This window comes from Akanthomyces muscarius, chromosome 4, assembly GCF_028009165.1.
Source record: "Akanthomyces muscarius strain Ve6 chromosome 4, whole genome shotgun sequence".
In the NCBI taxonomy this organism is placed as follows: Eukaryota; Fungi; Ascomycota; class Sordariomycetes; order Hypocreales; family Cordycipitaceae; genus Akanthomyces; species Akanthomyces muscarius.
This window is the reverse complement of record NC_079244.1, coordinates 4,269,794-4,285,247: the sequence shown is the minus strand read 5'-3', so window position 1 is coordinate 4,285,247 and position 15,454 is coordinate 4,269,794. Positions and strand designations below refer to the sequence as shown.

At 54.3% G+C, this 15,454-nt stretch overlaps 7 protein-coding genes across 9 annotated transcripts; 3 read left to right on the top strand and 4 right to left on the bottom strand.

Moving 5' to 3' along the window:
- Positions 1 to 294: 294 nt before the first annotated feature.
- LMH87_012153 (uncharacterized protein) lies at positions 295 to 912 on the top strand (the record flags this gene model as incomplete). Its single annotated transcript, XM_056201414.1, has 2 exons — positions 295 to 614; positions 717 to 912. 2 exons carry the CDS (start codon positions 295 to 297, stop codon positions 910 to 912), a joined length of 516 nt encoding a protein of 171 aa, XP_056053168.1.
- Positions 913 to 3,676: 2,764 nt separating this feature from the next.
- LMH87_012152 (uncharacterized protein) lies at positions 3,677 to 4,135 on the top strand (the record flags this gene model as incomplete). The annotated part of the gene is made up of 1 exon (XM_056201413.1): positions 3,677 to 4,135. One exon carries the CDS (start codon positions 3,677 to 3,679, stop codon positions 4,133 to 4,135), a length of 459 nt encoding a protein of 152 aa, XP_056053167.1.
- Positions 4,136 to 5,165: 1,030 nt separating this feature from the next.
- LMH87_012151 (uncharacterized protein) lies at positions 5,166 to 6,357 on the bottom strand (the record flags this gene model as incomplete). Its single annotated transcript, XM_056201412.1, has 5 exons — positions 5,166 to 5,543; positions 5,596 to 5,683; positions 5,750 to 6,103; positions 6,174 to 6,181; positions 6,346 to 6,357. 5 exons carry the CDS (start codon positions 6,355 to 6,357, stop codon positions 5,166 to 5,168), a joined length of 840 nt encoding a protein of 279 aa, XP_056053166.1.
- Positions 6,358 to 7,918: 1,561 nt separating this feature from the next.
- Positions 7,919 to 9,142, bottom strand: LMH87_012150 (uncharacterized protein; the record flags this gene model as incomplete). Of its 3 annotated transcripts, none has more annotated exons than XM_056201410.1 (1): positions 7,919 to 9,142. In XM_056201410.1, the coding sequence occupies one exon, from the start codon at positions 9,140 to 9,142 to the stop codon at positions 7,919 to 7,921; it is 1,224 nt and encodes a 407-aa protein (XP_056053163.1). The 3 variants fall into 3 exon arrangements, with proteins under 3 accessions (XP_056053163.1, XP_056053164.1, XP_056053165.1); XM_056201409.1 differs by having other exon boundaries at positions 7,919 to 8,818; XM_056201411.1 differs by having other exon boundaries at positions 7,919 to 8,344.
- A 160-nt stretch (positions 9,143 to 9,302) lies between these two features.
- LMH87_012149 (uncharacterized protein) lies at positions 9,303 to 9,897 on the bottom strand (the record flags this gene model as incomplete). Its single annotated transcript, XM_056201408.1, has 2 exons — positions 9,303 to 9,468; positions 9,530 to 9,897. The coding sequence occupies 2 exons, from the start codon at positions 9,895 to 9,897 to the stop codon at positions 9,303 to 9,305; spliced, it is 534 nt and encodes a 177-aa protein (XP_056053162.1).
- Positions 9,898 to 12,098: 2,201 nt separating this feature from the next.
- LMH87_012148 (uncharacterized protein) lies at positions 12,099 to 13,106 on the top strand (the record flags this gene model as incomplete). The annotated part of the gene is made up of 1 exon (XM_056201406.1): positions 12,099 to 13,106. One exon carries the CDS (start codon positions 12,099 to 12,101, stop codon positions 13,104 to 13,106), a length of 1,008 nt encoding a protein of 335 aa, XP_056053161.1.
- Positions 13,107 to 13,576: 470 nt separating this feature from the next.
- On the bottom strand, positions 13,577 to 14,633 carry LMH87_012147 (uncharacterized protein; the record flags this gene model as incomplete). The annotated part of the gene is made up of 6 exons (XM_056201405.1): positions 13,577 to 13,886; positions 13,953 to 13,977; positions 14,040 to 14,108; positions 14,161 to 14,244; positions 14,296 to 14,372; positions 14,434 to 14,633. 6 exons carry the CDS (start codon positions 14,631 to 14,633, stop codon positions 13,577 to 13,579), a joined length of 765 nt encoding a protein of 254 aa, XP_056053160.1.
- Positions 14,634 to 15,454: the final 821 nt, after the last annotated feature.

Genomic DNA, 15,454 nt, shown 5'->3' with positions numbered 1-15,454 from the left:
ACCTGTGCATTGCATCAGCGCCTCGAAACTGCACGGTTGAGCGTGCTGGACCCTCTCTTGCTGCCTGGCTACACTGCCCAGCTACACTGCCCATCTCCAACTGCCGAGTCTCGATGAATCATGCCCCATTTGGCATATATGAGCCTCCCAAAAAAATAAAATAAAAATCATATATAGGTTGCCCAAAAGTTTTCTTTGTCTTGCATCAGGAAACTCTAGTCAAGACCACCCACGCATCTATACAACCCCCAACCAGCAAGCATTTTCTTCTCGCAAAGACAAAGGAACAAAAAAATGAGTCTCAATCTCGTCGGCGGCCTGTTCTTCATCCGGAGCAGGCTCCACGGCAAGGTCATCCACGTGCCCGGCCCAGAAGCGCCGGCCGTGTGCTCCTCCATCGACGTCGGCCGCGCCGCGCTCCCCAAGCAGCTGTTTGAGGTCACGCCCGCCGCGGCGGGCGACTCTGGCGAGTACTTTTTCCTCATAAACGTGGGCGCCAAGATGGTGCTCGACGTGGAGGGAGGCGAGCAGGCGACTGGCCGGATCATCGCCTGGACCAACAATGCGACTGACAATCAAATGTGGCGCGCAGACGCGGTAGGTGGTGGAAACACGTAAGAGACGCCCCCTTTTCCTACTTGGCTGTTTTATGCACGTTTCCGCGTTTTTATTTTATTTTTATTAAACTGGCGGCTGACAAGGAGAGGAGGTAACAGTGGGGTGTTTTATGTAGCGAGCAAAATGGACGGTGCGGTGCTGGACGTGAGGGAGAGTGACGAGGAGGACGGGGCGGAAATCATCAGCTACCCGTGCTACGAGACGACGAACCAGCAATGGGAGTTTGTGGACGTGACGACGGCGCTGGCCGAGGAGGCGGCCTGGGTCAACGGTCAGGGCAGCAACGGACGGTGAAGAGACGGCCCAGAGTAGCAGCCTTGGGCCGTTTCACCGAGGTCAAACGATGGCGACTGAGTAGCTACGGCAAGTTCTGATGGTGTTGTGCTTTGATTGAGAGTAGACTTGCATTGCTTTTTTTGAAACCTTGTGCGTGTTTTGCGTTTATGCGTGTGCATGTGCCGTTGGTTTTTCTTTTGAATCCAACATACGATGATGATGGCGAGGTGACTGTCGGCAGTGGGAAACGTGCCTTTTGCTCATTACTTGAGAGTTGTTGAGCCTGGCGGTTCATTGGCTTTTTGGTGAGAGCAAATATGCTTCGGAGCGGGCTGCCGATCCTGTGGGACGACGCGGGAAGCTACTTGTTGGAGAGAGAGCAGCGCGCCGCCACATTGCGACTCGACCGCCGGTTTGAATTAACTCGGGAGAGCAGTCTAGCAGCACATGACTGTCCCGTAGACATGTTCTCAATCGAAACATATGTCGCCCCGTCTCAATCATCACTGCGGAGTCTTGCCTTGGTTTGCAGAGGTGTTGGTACCTACTGCTCGCGTGCCCACTTGGAACGTGCTGAATCTTGATGCCGACTGCCTTTATTTCTCCCCTCTCGCTGTTTGCGTTGTTGCAAGATTTGCTCGCTTTCCATTTTCCGCGCCAATGTGCTTCCTCTTTTCTTGCAATAAACGTGTTTTCTTGTCTGAACTACTTCCCAAGCACAAAAAGACCAGAACATTGCGTCGCACACACACACACACACACACCAGTGCTACGACGCAGCCAAGCCTGCCAGTCAGCCCACATATTTCGACGTGATTATGCCCTCTGAACGGGGCGAGGGGAGATCGGCACAGCGGTACGGGTATGGGACGACAGGCGCGGGCCAGAACAGCTGCTCGGAGATTTCAACACGATATTCGTACAGGACCACCTTTTTCTTCGGCTGGCTCGTCTTGAAATGTGTTTCTTTCATGCCTGCGGCGGCGGCGGCAACACCCGGGATGGGATAGAAACCCTGTTTTTCTCGCATCGAGGTGGGCTGACGGGCGATGCAAGTGCGATGGCCGTTTGCCCATAGGTGTGGCTTCAGACACTACTGACACAGTCTACCGACAACGGTGTGCGTAAAGTGTGGTGTGGCCTCACGCCATCCTCACGCCAGCTCACCTGCTGTTGCGCTGCTGCTGCTGCTGCTGCTGCTGCTGCTTGCGCGTTGCCAGCAAAGGCGGCCATCTCTGCAGACGCTTGGTGTATGCGTGCGTGCGTGCGTGTGTCTTTTTCCCCATCGTCTTCTTGTGACGCCAAGTCCCCTAGGTAACTAGTTACCCTGGTCTGTCCTTGTCTGTCCTTGCCCTGTCTTGCCCCGGCCACCAGCCCCCATTGCCGTGCCGGTGCTCATCACAAAATAGACAATGCAACGGCCCAATGCATGTCTGATTACACCGCCTGCTGGTAGGTCTGAAATGTGTCTCTCTTGACAAGAATAGGCCTCCTGTCCCCGGTTGTCGGTGTCATCTCTGCCTGTCGCATCGCCATGCAGTGTCTGACCTGACTGTCTGTCTGTCTCTTGGGCAAACCCTTTCTTTCCCCTCACTACCTATTCAGGCACCACCACCACCACCACCACCATCACGCTCGATTGATTTTCTCCAAGGGTACCTAGGCATCTGGTCACGCGTCCCCTCATTGCGCCCTCTGCTGCATTATTATCCCACCCTCTCACGCCTCTCCAGCCAACCTCCTCATCCCACCGTCGATGACGCTAGTGCCAGCTAGCCTGATCCACACCAGAGGCCGTCCTTGGCCTGGTCTTGATGCTGCTGAGTCGTACTGCACAGCGCGTCACCTGCTATTGACTGCGTCCCATCGCTAGCTGCCCCCAGCCGAAAACTGTAAAAAATCACACACCTCCTTCGCTTGGGCTCACGGGCTGGTGCCGAGTCACTCTCCCAGCGGCTGCCGGCTGGTGGCGTCGACCACCCTCTCTCTGTTAGCGTCGTCCTATTGCCTGCTGGTGGTTGGAATAGATAGTGGCCTGCTTTTTGAGCTTGCACAGTGACAGTCTGTTAACTAGTTGGCTGTTGTTCAATATGGACCGCCCGCCTTTTCAGCGCCGCCCGCCTCGTGCACCAGGCCGAAAAGAGGCTTCCCTCACAGCTCCCTCACATTAAAAAGGCCCCGTCACCCACGCCAATCCTCAAATCGGCGCCCTGTCAAATCTTTCTTCTTCCCGCCCGCCCGACCAACTCCTTTGTTCCACGAGCGTGCCTTTCTCTCTCCTCTCCTCTACATAAAGCCCAGCCGTACCTGACCAGCATTAGCGCTCAATCCAAGAACGGGCGTTGACGATACTCTGTTTCTCCCAGAGACACCACGCGCTCCCTCGCGCCCCCAGAATCGTTCATCTGCTGTCCACCCCCCAAGACACACAGGCGTTTCCGCTTTCGGCCCACGGTCGCCCGCCCGCAAGCACCACTTCTTTACTCAGCCTTGCGGGCGCAAAAAGTCGCAACGCACGAGACTCGTTTGCCTTTTCTGCAAGAGCAAATAGTCCTCTATCAATACACTTTGAAACGAGGCTGGCAAATTCCCTCTTATCAACAAGACTCTTGAGAAGAAGTGTACAAAAGGGACAAAGGTCCCTCTCAAAGAGAAGCTAGCAAAAGCAAAAAGCTACAACCACGACGCCGCCTTCTCTAGGTCTGCTCATCACCAAGAAACACACACACACACACACACACACACACACACACACAACGATATACGCACAACCACAAACGCAATGGAGGCCACCGAGCAAACAATTCCACACATCTCCGCCGCCAAGCAGGACCGCATCCTCATCTGGCGCAGCGAAGTCGCCAACGCCTCCCTCGACGCCGAGAGCAGCACCACAAACGACGGCGCCTCCTCCTCGGCCACATCCACCACCACGTCCTCGTCCTCCTCGCGGTCCGCCCTCGTCGTCGCCCGCTCCCGGGACATGCTCTCCAAGCTCGCGCACAAGCTCCGGCCCTCGTCCTGGCGGGGAGCTGGACGCCGTCCCGAGGATGATGACGACGCCGTCACGAGGACCGCCATGTACGCGACGCTGTCGCCAGACTACAATCCAGACGACGACGACGACGACGAAGATGCGTTAGATGACGGAGATGCACCGGCGCGGGATGCGGCGCTGAGGGAGAAGCAGCAGAGGTTGATGCGCGCGGCGAGGCTCCTCGACAAGGAGCCCCGCGTGTAGAAAAGGACAAGAAAAAAAAAAACTAATAATATCAATCATAATGGGGGAAACATGGGCAAGACAACAGGCGCTTACTTTTTTTTCGGAGTCTTTTTTTTTTCTTTCTTTTTTTCCTTCTCCTTTTGCAAAATCATATATACCCTTTGCTAATTGCTCTCAACACCAACTTTCATCATCAACACCATCATTGGACGTTTGCACGTTTACATACCTAGTATTTATTAATCAGAAATATCACAACACCTTTGAATATACTACATCACCTCACCGTCATAATGTGCCCTCGTACTCTGCCGTCATCTTTTGTCCGCCTGCCTGCTAATTTTCGCGAGCATGTAGTTTGCTCAATTTCAGCATGTGATGATCTTGTCAACAGCCAATCCCGAGGCATACTGGTCACGAGACACATCCAGTTGTCACATCGCACATCGCACAACGCAAACACTCGCACCACATGTTATCAGATATTTTGCCATTTTTTATATACTGCGGTTCCATCCCGGGTCCCCTTTAACCTGCTGGGAAACAGAGCCTGGAGCCCTCTCAATGGGGGCTGTGACGTCCAGGAAATTTCTCTCCTCCACAAACAGGTTCCACGTCGACGTATATCAACCTTGCAACGACAGCTGGTCAAAAGAGGTACGCCGGAGGCCACTGCAGAAACTGTAAAAAAAAAGAAGAAACAAGAGGGAGTTTAACAAAAGAGCAGCAGAAACAACATTTCCGTAAAGTAAAAAACGAGATACGATCCATAAAAAATTTGCGGATCGGGGTCGACTAATTCCAGTAAAGCAGCCATATTGGGAAAAAAAAAGAGACAAAATTACCCATGAACAAGGGGGGAATATTTGTATTTTTTTTTTGCCATGACTGCATACGCAGCCAGGCGCGAGGAACCATCGTGTTCGTCTCCCAAGCCGAAACCATAAGAAATTCTACCCCCCATTTGCAAACAGAGCAAACGCACCAGCCAACCCGTCTCTTCGTGAGTCAACTGCACCGCACCACTCCAGGCAGAGGTAGTGCGGATTTAGGAGGAACCGGCAGTGGCAGCGGCCTCGGTCGTAGCCTCCTCGGCGGGCTTCTCGGCCTCGGCAGGGGCGGCAGCGGGAGCAGCCTCGTCCTTCTTGGGGGCATCGGCGCTGGGCTCGGTCTCGGCCGTGTCAGAAGAGGTCCACAGGGTGAGGTTGTCACGGAGCAGCTGCATAATGAGGGTGCTGTCGCGGTACGACTCCTCAGACAACGAGTCGAGCTCGGCGATGGCATCGTCAAAGGCCTGCTTGGCAAGGTGGCAAGCACGGTCGGGTGAGTTGAGGATCTCGTAGTAGAAAACGGAGAAGTTGAGGGCAAGACCCAGGCGGATGGGGTGGGTAGGGGTCAGCTCAGTCTGGGCCACGTCGGTAGCGTTCTGCGACTGTTAGTTTGGGGACCAGGAGAGATGGGTTGCGGGGATATCCCACCTTGTAAGCATCGTGGGCAGCGGTGGCGGCAACCTTGCGCTTCTCGCCAGAGGCAAACTCGGCAAGGTAGCGGTGGTAGTCGCCCTTCCTGCGGGGTCGTTAGTGGCTGAGGTCAAGGTGGCACAGGCTTCGGTCCAGATTTTGGGGCACGCACATCTTATGGTAGAAAACCTTGGACTCGCCAGTGGCGGAATTGGGAATGAGGCTCTCGTCGAGAACGTCGAGGACATCCTGGCAGACCTTCTCGAGCTCAGTCTCAATCTTCTGGCGGTAGTCCTTGATGGTGGGGACGTGCTTGTCGGTGCCCTTGGACTCCTCCTTTTGCTCAATGGAGGAGATGATGCGCCACGAGGCACGGCGGGTGCCGACCACATTCTTGTAGGCAACGCTGAGCAGGTTACGCTCGTCGACGGTGAGCTCGCCGCCAATCTTGGCAACCTCCTTCATGTAGGTGACCATCTCATCGTAGCGCTCGGCCTGCTCGCAGAGGCGGGCGAGGAAGGTCTTGCTGTTTGGAGGCGTTAGTTGTGTGCGTTCTTGGAAGCGGTCATAGTGGCGGCGGGGCCAGGAGGACAAACCTTTCACGCTGGGAAGAGTTAGCAGACGTTTAAAAATCATGATCAGAGGTGCATCGGGAACAGCCATGAGCAGCACCTGCAGACGCAGGCCTATGCTGGCTCCGGGCATTGAAAGGATAGGGGCCCTTGGGCGGTGGAGGGGGACAGGGAAGCGCAAACGGAGCAGTCATACCTCAGTAGCCATTTTGGAAGAGGGGGGTTATTCTCAAGTGGATTATGATCGAGGGAAAATCGCAACAGGTTGGGTTGGACAGGAGAGGGGAGAGAAGAAGTAAAGGCGTCAAAAAGCGACTAGGGGGAGGATGGGGGAATGATGGATGAAAGAGTAAGTGTTTATATTTTGATGTGGATAAGTGGTAGATTTGGATTTGGGTTTTAGGCGCTGGGGGGCGGAGAGGGAGGAGAGGGGGGAGCCAAGGTGTTGCTGGTGCTGGCGTTGGCGGTGGTGAGGGTGCGAGTGCGGGTGCTGGTTGCTGTGACTCTGCGAGCAAGCGTTGGCAGGAGGGCAGTTCTCTGTCGGCGACGGCGCGGGCGTTGGCAGCTGTTCAGGGCTTTGGCCGTGAGAGCCTCGCAAGCTATCAGCAGGCCCAGCTTCCTCTGGAGCGCCCACTGTTGCCCGCCAGCAGCAGCAGCAGCAGCAGCAGCAGGCCAGCAGCAGTGGAGTTTTTTTCTTCACCTCCCCCGCTTCAGCGAAAAAACTGCTCGACACGCTTCACCTCCCTTCCATACTCCGCGTGTCCAAACAGCAGGTTCCTTTTAGCAAGGCGCACACCAAGAAAGTACCTCCAGTGTCGACGTGGCGGTGATGGCCACTGGGCCAAAGCCGCAACATCCGTAAAACGTAAGCTTGCAGGGTTAAATCAAGAGCCTCTCCCCCGTCTACCGATGCCTGTCTTGTTTGTTGCTATTCTTGTTTATTATTTAATTATTCCATCTCAACGGTCCTTGTGGCTGGTTCTCCCGCATGCTCTATCTGCCTGCACGTCCCGACATCGCGGGGTAGCTTAAGCCCTCACTCTACCAGAAGCTCCTCGCGCCTACGGCCACTATCTCCTCTCCCGAGTATGCCCCCTCGCCCTCAACCCTCGACGAGCAGCACCGCCCGAAACGTTACGCATCCCGTCACACAAGACGGCTGCCTTGAGCTCTGCTTCCCTTCCCTCGTGGCCTCTGTCCAGTTTCACCAGCACTGCCACTCCACCAAGCTAGTGGCTATTGTTGAACCGCGTTACTCCTCAACTCGTTTTGCCCCAGCGCCTAGCTTACCCCCCCTCCTTAGGCCTCGTCCTCATCTTGGTGTCAGCCCTGACCCTCGCATCCAATACATGCATCACGACTTTTCCCGACGCTCTCCCCCCTCCCCAAACCAACGAACACCATCTCGCGGCCATGTGATGTCGTCGCCACTCCAATCAACAGCCCTGTAATGGCCATGGGTACGGCCGCCCCCCGCCCGCACTGGCAGCCCAGAAAAACAACAAGAGGTGCATCATCCGTCGTGATTCAGCTTCCCCTCACTTGGGTCCCACCAAGCGCACCCAATAGTTCTCTTCGACTTTGTTGACGCCTGAATGGCTACGAGATCATCGCGTGGCATGCGGGGCCTACGCCGCAAAACGATTCACAAAGGGACTGCCAATAATCATTCTTATCATGTCTGTTGATACAATCTATGGGCGCATGACTCTTGCAGTCACGGACGCCACAGCCGAGAGTGCTGTTTCCTAATCTGTCCGTTTCCCATGCTACAGCTCTTGGTTTTCCGCTTCCATTTCCGCGGCGTCTACCTCTGACACCTTTCCGCGACCCCAGTCGAACGGATCTCCGCCTGGAAAACACAGTCCTAGCCTCCAAAAGTAATCACGATGTGCGAAAAATAGCTGCCACAGCTTGAGGCGCGTGGGAAACCCGCGCTTCTGTATCTTGTTACCGGCAACGGTTTCGTAAAACTGTGTCAAGCGCGCTAGGCTCTCCGAAGTGCTGTCCTGACCGGCGCTACAGTTTTCGTCATGGTCGCCCATGCACAGCTGCAGGTCCTCTTCAGCGGGCGGAAGATCCGACTTGGTAATGTGAATCTCGCCAGCATGCGACTTGTATCCCCATTCCCCAGGTGGCAGCAGCGGCACGGGGTCGTTTGTATGCGTTACTCGTCGATAAGATCGCTTCTCCATCCTGGTTTCGTCGTTCAAATCGAATAAGCGATTAATGAAATCGATCAGTCCGTCGTTGCCCACACGCGGCTCGCCAAATGTTGTGACGACAATGTTATCCAGGCCCAGGCTAGCCTTGAGCTCCAGGGCTGCCAGACACGCCACTGCGCCGCCAAGGCTATGCCCAACAAGATGGATTGGTTTCGACGGGTGTGTCTTCCGTAGTTGCACGACCTCGGGAATGACCGACTCCTTGGCGCCCTCCCATGCCTTGAAGAAGCCCATGTGCACGGTACAATTGGTGCACTTGTGCGCCGGCCCATCGCCCTGCGAAGGATACGGCACATACTCTTGGGGCACGGTGCTGAGGTCGATTATGGTGTCGGCGACGCTGTAGGTGCCACGAAAAGCGACAATAATGGCTCCATGCGAGTCTATGGCGACGCTGGAGGCAGGCGTCTCGTCAACAGCAACGTAGCCGCAGCTGTCGGTCATGAACAGGCCAGTGCTCCATGTTTTCGAGAGGGTCACGTTGGGGAACTCAGTGCAGCGCGATAGACAGTCGAAGGGCTTGCTGATGCCCGTGGTGCCGATGCAGTAGGAAATGTCAACGAGCCGGGCTAGGCGCTCGAGCGAGGCAAACAAGTCCGCCGACACACCGGATGCTGGGTGCGCAGCGGCAGCGTGCAGCAAGCACGCAAACAGGACGGGCCACATTCTTCGCACACTGATGGCCCAGCCGTCAATGTCGGAGCAAATGTAGGTTTGTTGCACACGGTGGAAAGGACTTGAAGCGTAGGATGTTAGAGGCAAATGCATGATCACGAGGTTTGGGCTGCTCAGGTGGGCCACAATCCGGGGTTAGCGCCAGCCCAGCACTAAAACAGGCACGGTAGGGCGCCACTGCATCGTAGGTAGGTTGCACATTTATTTGATTAGGAAAAAAGTATATCAATGCTTCGCTCGTACAAATCCATCATTATTCCGTTGCCATCATTTCATAGGCCATTTTGAGGCTAGTAGGGTCACGGACAGGCTGGAGGCTGGTAAAGACGCCGTTGTACTCTGTCGAGTTGGCGGCGCATTGGCCGCCCTTGCAGGGAGCCGAGATGATGATGCTGCCAGCGGCCTCGTAGAGGGGAGTTCTGTTGCGAGTCAGCATTTTCATCTCTTTTTTTTTTTATGTAAATTAGTGACTTGACGTACCCCTGAGGAGAAGGGCAAGCTCGCTCAACAATTGTCAGCTGCGAGTTCGCCTGGCCCCAGATAAACTTGACGTCACGGTTCTCGCAGGCAAAACGCGGCGTCAGCCCCTCTGGCGTCGTCGACTTGGACGTGCTGTTGAGCTGGCACGTCGTCTCGACGCCGGTAACAGCATCCGCGTAGCCAAATGTGAAGCAGGACGGCGACGGCGCGTCGGCGGTGCCGTTGGTTTGGCCGACAAAGTTGCGAATCTTGAATTGGTTTGGCAGGCTGCAGCCCTGCTGCTCGGCGGCCTTGAGCAGCATCGGGTGGGCAGTGTAGGCGGAGGCGGCCACGGGCAGCGCGGCGACGGCGAGACTGATGAGACGCATTTTGGCTGTGATGTAGATGAGAAAGCAACAGATGATTGGGATTCCTTAGAAAACGGGAGGCAAGAGAAACAGCGAAACAAGGGCATTTAAACTTGCGTCTTCAAGGGCAGGTTCCACATGTCAACAGCCAGCCGTCCGCCCCCTGATAAAGTTTGGACGTCCAGACCAACGATCACTGCCGATCTCCTTGTTTCATCTTTGGTGGTTCCTGGATTTCGCTGGCTCACAACCCTTCCTTTTGCCCTCTTTTTTTCCAAGGTACGAAGTAGAACATTGGGGCCCAGTTCCACCGAGACATTGCTTATTCGTGAACAGGCGGGCCTGAGCACCCAGAAGCAAACAGCACCGCCACGGTCGTCAGCTTGTCTTTGATGGGACCACCGCGCGTCGACGACGCGGGATTCTTGATGGTCCATGCCCGAAGAGACAAGCTGAATTAGCTGTTGGTGTACCGTGATGGACGACAGATATGGACAAATCACGAACTGCAGCCTGCGAATGTCAAGAGCGGGCAGCTTCTGACTATAGCCTGCCATCGCATTGCCCACACCTCCGCGAAAAATAGCCAACCAATTCTCGGCAGCAGTCGAGAGCTTGATGGACATGAATCCAATATTCGTAGGGACGTTCCGGAATAAGCGATCATCGCGGGTCGTGTGGATGGATGGATGGCCCTGGCACTATGCCCCATTCTCCAGGAACCGGATTGACGTAATGCTCTCTCTGCGAGCTTTTCGTTTCGATCTTATTAGGAAGGTATGCAGGTCAAGAGGTGCCGTATTCATGCTGTCCACCCACAATTGCCATACCCGAGCTGTCACTAAAAAAATTGACGTTTGTGCTGATCAGATGGTGCCTGGACTTGCACAAAGCGACATCGGTCGCAAACCTGGCCTCGAGCATGTTAGCGTAGCCCGTCGGGTATTGTGATGCGGAAATAAAATGATATCCATGATGGCTGGCGGAAACGTCCCAGTATGAATGAAAGCGCGGCAAATTCTCGCGTCTCGAGAGCCAGATCGAAATCTTGAATCGTCACGCGATCTTCCGGCAATGATGCGGGGATAACCGCGAGCCCGACGAACGGCGTCCAGGCACAAACGCCACGGGACACCAACGGTGTCACTGCCCTATTTTATGACGGATTTCATCGAGCCTGGAATAGAAGCAAGGTTTCGTCATCTGCTGCTTCTGGTGCGGGCTGCTACGCACGGGCTGTCGCATTAGCATGCAATCCCTTCATTGGAGAAGCTGTGCGCCGTGATGCGCAACGCAGAGACTGCGCCCTCTATCTTTTTGGCGTCATGTGTATACCAACTGCATAGCACAGCATTATTTCTGCACTACATCACATTGTTGAAGTAATGCACAACTTGTGCAGCTTCTGCCGCTCACTGCACCACCAGCGAGGCGCCGCCTCAGCAAACAAAGTCGCAAGAAGATTTTCCATTTCGAAGTAACTCCGTCGATAGCGACATTCTCGCTCCCCATCGGCAGCCAACTTCAGAAGGAGGCCTCTCTTTCTCATAGACATCAGTGACGCCGGTCACGAGAAAGGCTGCGGCGCTGCACACAAGTTTGTGCATGACGTAGGCCACCTTCGTACCCTGATGGTTACAGAAACCCCCTATCCATCACGAACGACTGTTTGTCCGAGTTGGCTGCCGCCTAGAGTGGGCTCCGCCCGGGCGTGGCTGAAGGATTGCATGCATACCAACGTGTCAACCTACTGGGCGCTTAAGGCGGGGGGGGGGAAGGGGGAAGTGGTAAGGGGAAAGCTGTCCGTTGCGGGATTCAACTGCAATAAATTCGGCCTTCAAAAACCACTGCTGTTCGATGTATATGAGCTGAGCTTACACAGTCTTACGCTTGTTTTGTTCCTCGGCTTCCTGATGATAATTCATGCTGAGGGCTCGAGGCTGCAAGTTAAAAGTGGTTGCATCACCCTGCATATTGCGTCGGGGCTGACTCTGACGGTGGTGTGTAGGATGAGGCGGAGGGCCCAACGCGAGGCTGAGTCTCAGGAAGCCGCCAAAAATAGCCTCACCATGAGAATGTCGCTGCAGGATTCGGCTTGACGATGATTGTTATTTAATGTAGCACATTCCGGCGTTCTGGTACCGTTTCCAGTCATCACCAAACCCTTTATCGCTATCATGATGCACAGCTCTTCTCTATTAGTTTGGCCTAGCTCGGCCGATATGTTGCGCGAAGCACTTAATGTGCCGGATGAACTGCACCTGCGGTGCTGTGGAATCACCAAGCTGAAGAAATACTGCACGAAACCAATCAGCAAGGCCAACCGGACCAGCATCAAACAGCTGCTCAGTGATGCAGTCGCTGCCGGCAGCTGGAGTGCCGCGCAACAGTTCTTGACACGTCTGGCTCAGCTGGTCCTATGCCAGGGACCGCATCAGGTGCAGGGAAGCAAGCTTTTATGTTCGTGGCAAGAAGCATTCGCCGAGGCAGAGAAGCGGCCTTCAGCAGGCGAACCTGTGACCAAATTCACTGTCACTCCAACTGACGGCGCGGCGATCAAGCACGAGCCGGTATACATCCACAGGTACATAGCAGCTACTGCCAAGCCTGAAGTGAGTACCAAATCCGAACCGGAGGATGAAGAGCGAGATCTCTCATCCCTGTCCGAGGTGCAAGAGGAGACCAGGCCGACACACGTCTTTGTCCCATACGGCAAGCCACGGACCCAGCATAAAATCAACAAGATCATTAAAGGCATGCTCGGAAAACCCCTTTCGCCAACGGAGAAAAAGAGTCTCTCCAAATCGGGCGTCGTCTACACGTACAAGTTTGCCGAAGAGGCTGGCTCCGAGAGGCCGCACCTCAAAATTGGCTACACGGACGACCTCGACCGTCGCCAGAAGGAATGGAAGCGCAAGTGCGGCTATGAAATCAAGCGAGTTAGCTACACACCAGCGAACCTGTACCCGCGCGTGGAGCGCCTCGTCCACGCGCAGCTCTGGGCGCGCCGAAAGCGCGAGGAGCAGTGCCTTGGGTGCGGGGGCGGGCACAAGGAGTTCTTTGAAATGCGGCTGCACGAAGTTAACGCGGTTATTGGGCTCTGGGCTGAGTGGATGGAGCATAACCCGTACGATGAGTACGGGCTGCTCAAGACAGAGTGGCAGGAGAAGTTGCAGGAGGTGGACTTAAACGATCCCAATTGCTGGGAGACTTTTACGGCAAAGTTTTGAAGGGTAATGATGAACGGTACTGATGTGTATATATAATGATGATGCTGACGAAATTCTCTGTATGTATTTAATGTTGTTAGTTTGTGTCGGCACCCGAGCTGTATAGAATTAGATAGCTTTCGCAAGCAGTTAAATTTTCTTTTTTACTTTTGCCGCCCTGTTCCAACTGGAGCATGGACCTCCTCGTAACAAATCTGCGTCAAATACCACTCTACTTGCGCCGCCACGGCACTCCCGGTGGGATACTGCTCCATTATATCATTGACGACGCTCCGCCATCCGGCCTTCTCGCCCCGAGATTCAAACAGCGTGACACGATCGAGACAGCCGATTGGCTGGCCAAAGGCAGAGTATATGATGGAATGATTGATAGCAAGGTTGTCATAAATAATTGACTCGTCGAGCGAGCAAAGCCACCCTGTAAATTAAGATGTTGAACTAGTTCTATGGCAATACGACTCCCCGCCAGCTCAAGGCAAAACGTATCCGCCGTCAATCAACACATCCGATCCGGTCATGTATGACGATGCCGAGCTTGCCAGATACAAGAAAATTCCCTTAATCTCGTGGACATGGCCTTGGCGTCCCAGCACAGCCATGCGGTAGGCCTCGTTGACGGCGGCCGGGCTGGCGCCCATTTTCGTGTCAAAGAAACCCGGCGAGACAATGTTGACGCGAGCAAAGTCGCGCCACTCGCGGGCCAGAGACTTGCCAAAGTGCGTGACAAAGGCCTTTGTGCCGTTGTATACGGGCTGGTCGGTGGGGACGTTGACAATGTGGCTGCTCATGCTCGAGGTGATGATCAGGTTGCCGGAGCCCTGGCGCTTGAAGATTTCTCCTACGTACTTGGCGCAGTACACGACCCCATTGACTGGTTTTTAACACGTTATCATAAGTAGCTCCCCTGATAAAATGCCAGTAAAGGGTACGTACCGTTTACAGACATTTGCTTGTCAAACTCGGGCAAAGTTTGCTCTAGAATCGGTTTCGAGATGGCCATGCCTAGCGACCCATTTAGACGCGGATGTACAGCGAATAGCTCAATCAATCTTACCAGCATTTGCCACAAAAACATCAATCTTGCCAAAATCGTTAATGACTTTGGCAACCGTTGCTTCCACTTGGACAGGGTCCGAAACTAGGAGTTGTTAGTACAGAACCGCATTCGAGAGTAGATGGCATCACCAACCATCAACCTTGTAGGCGGCGGCCTTGACGCCGTGCTGCTTTGCGAGCGCTTCAGCTTTCATAATGGCAGCATCATTCCTTATATGACGCTTAGTCGAATCTTCACACTCCAAAGATAAACGCGACTTCGAAAACTTACGAGTTGTACCAGAAGGCAACGTTGCCTTGCGCCTCGGCCATGGCCTCGGCGGCGGCATAGCCCAGCCCATCAGCTGCGCCCGTCACCACGACTACCTTTCCGCTCATGCTGAATTGCTGCACAACATTTGCCGGAATATTTGGGAAGGGCTTAGGAAAGCCTTCCCGGACCTCGCTGCAATTTTCAAAGTTCATCGACATTTTGACGGTGACAGTGGTCTGTACAGTGCCTTTGAGCTGGGGTGGACGACAACTTATAGCTTAGCTGCGGGATCGGGCTTGGGCGACCGTTGTACGAGGAGTGGCTATAAAGCGTGGTGCAATAACAGCGATTCAGATAACAACCTGTATAGTCTTAGTTGCATCAAGTGTTGTTTTGGTGAGAGATGTAAACGATGCACCCCCCATGCATTGTCATTGACATCTTGTGTTACTAGACGCCGGGGTTCTATCCGCAGCCGTGCCATGTGGGACACTTGGTACCGCGCCTATCATAAACGTCCAGCACAACAGCGAATCAGGCCAAGCAATAGAGTATTTCCGGAAACATCTCGATAGACGAGCATTGGTTTTTCCTGCTACTTTCTCATCCCATTGAGTTTATGTCTTAGCTAATAAACGTCACTTCATTACACTGCTAATGGCCTCGTCACGGACAGGCATGGTCAAGCCCAGTGCGCACAGCGAACAACAGACTAAACTGAAAAAGAATCGCTTCTTTTTCAAATATCATACAATCAACATTCCTCCTAATCGTTCTTGACATGCGACTGTTGGGGTTGGTGCCCAACACGAGTCTTTCGAGGATGTGAGCTTATCGATATATAGAAGCGATAAGATAACGCTACAGCGTGCCGTTCAACCACCAAAAGGCCACTCGCTTACCCTGCGCACGTGACGCACAACTGCGAAAAAATCTACCCTGCCCCACACCACCCAGCGAATTTCCGTTCCCCAGTTGCGGCCCTTCGAAAAAAGATCCCAATCCTCAACCACCGACCGACGCCAAATTCCTTCGACAA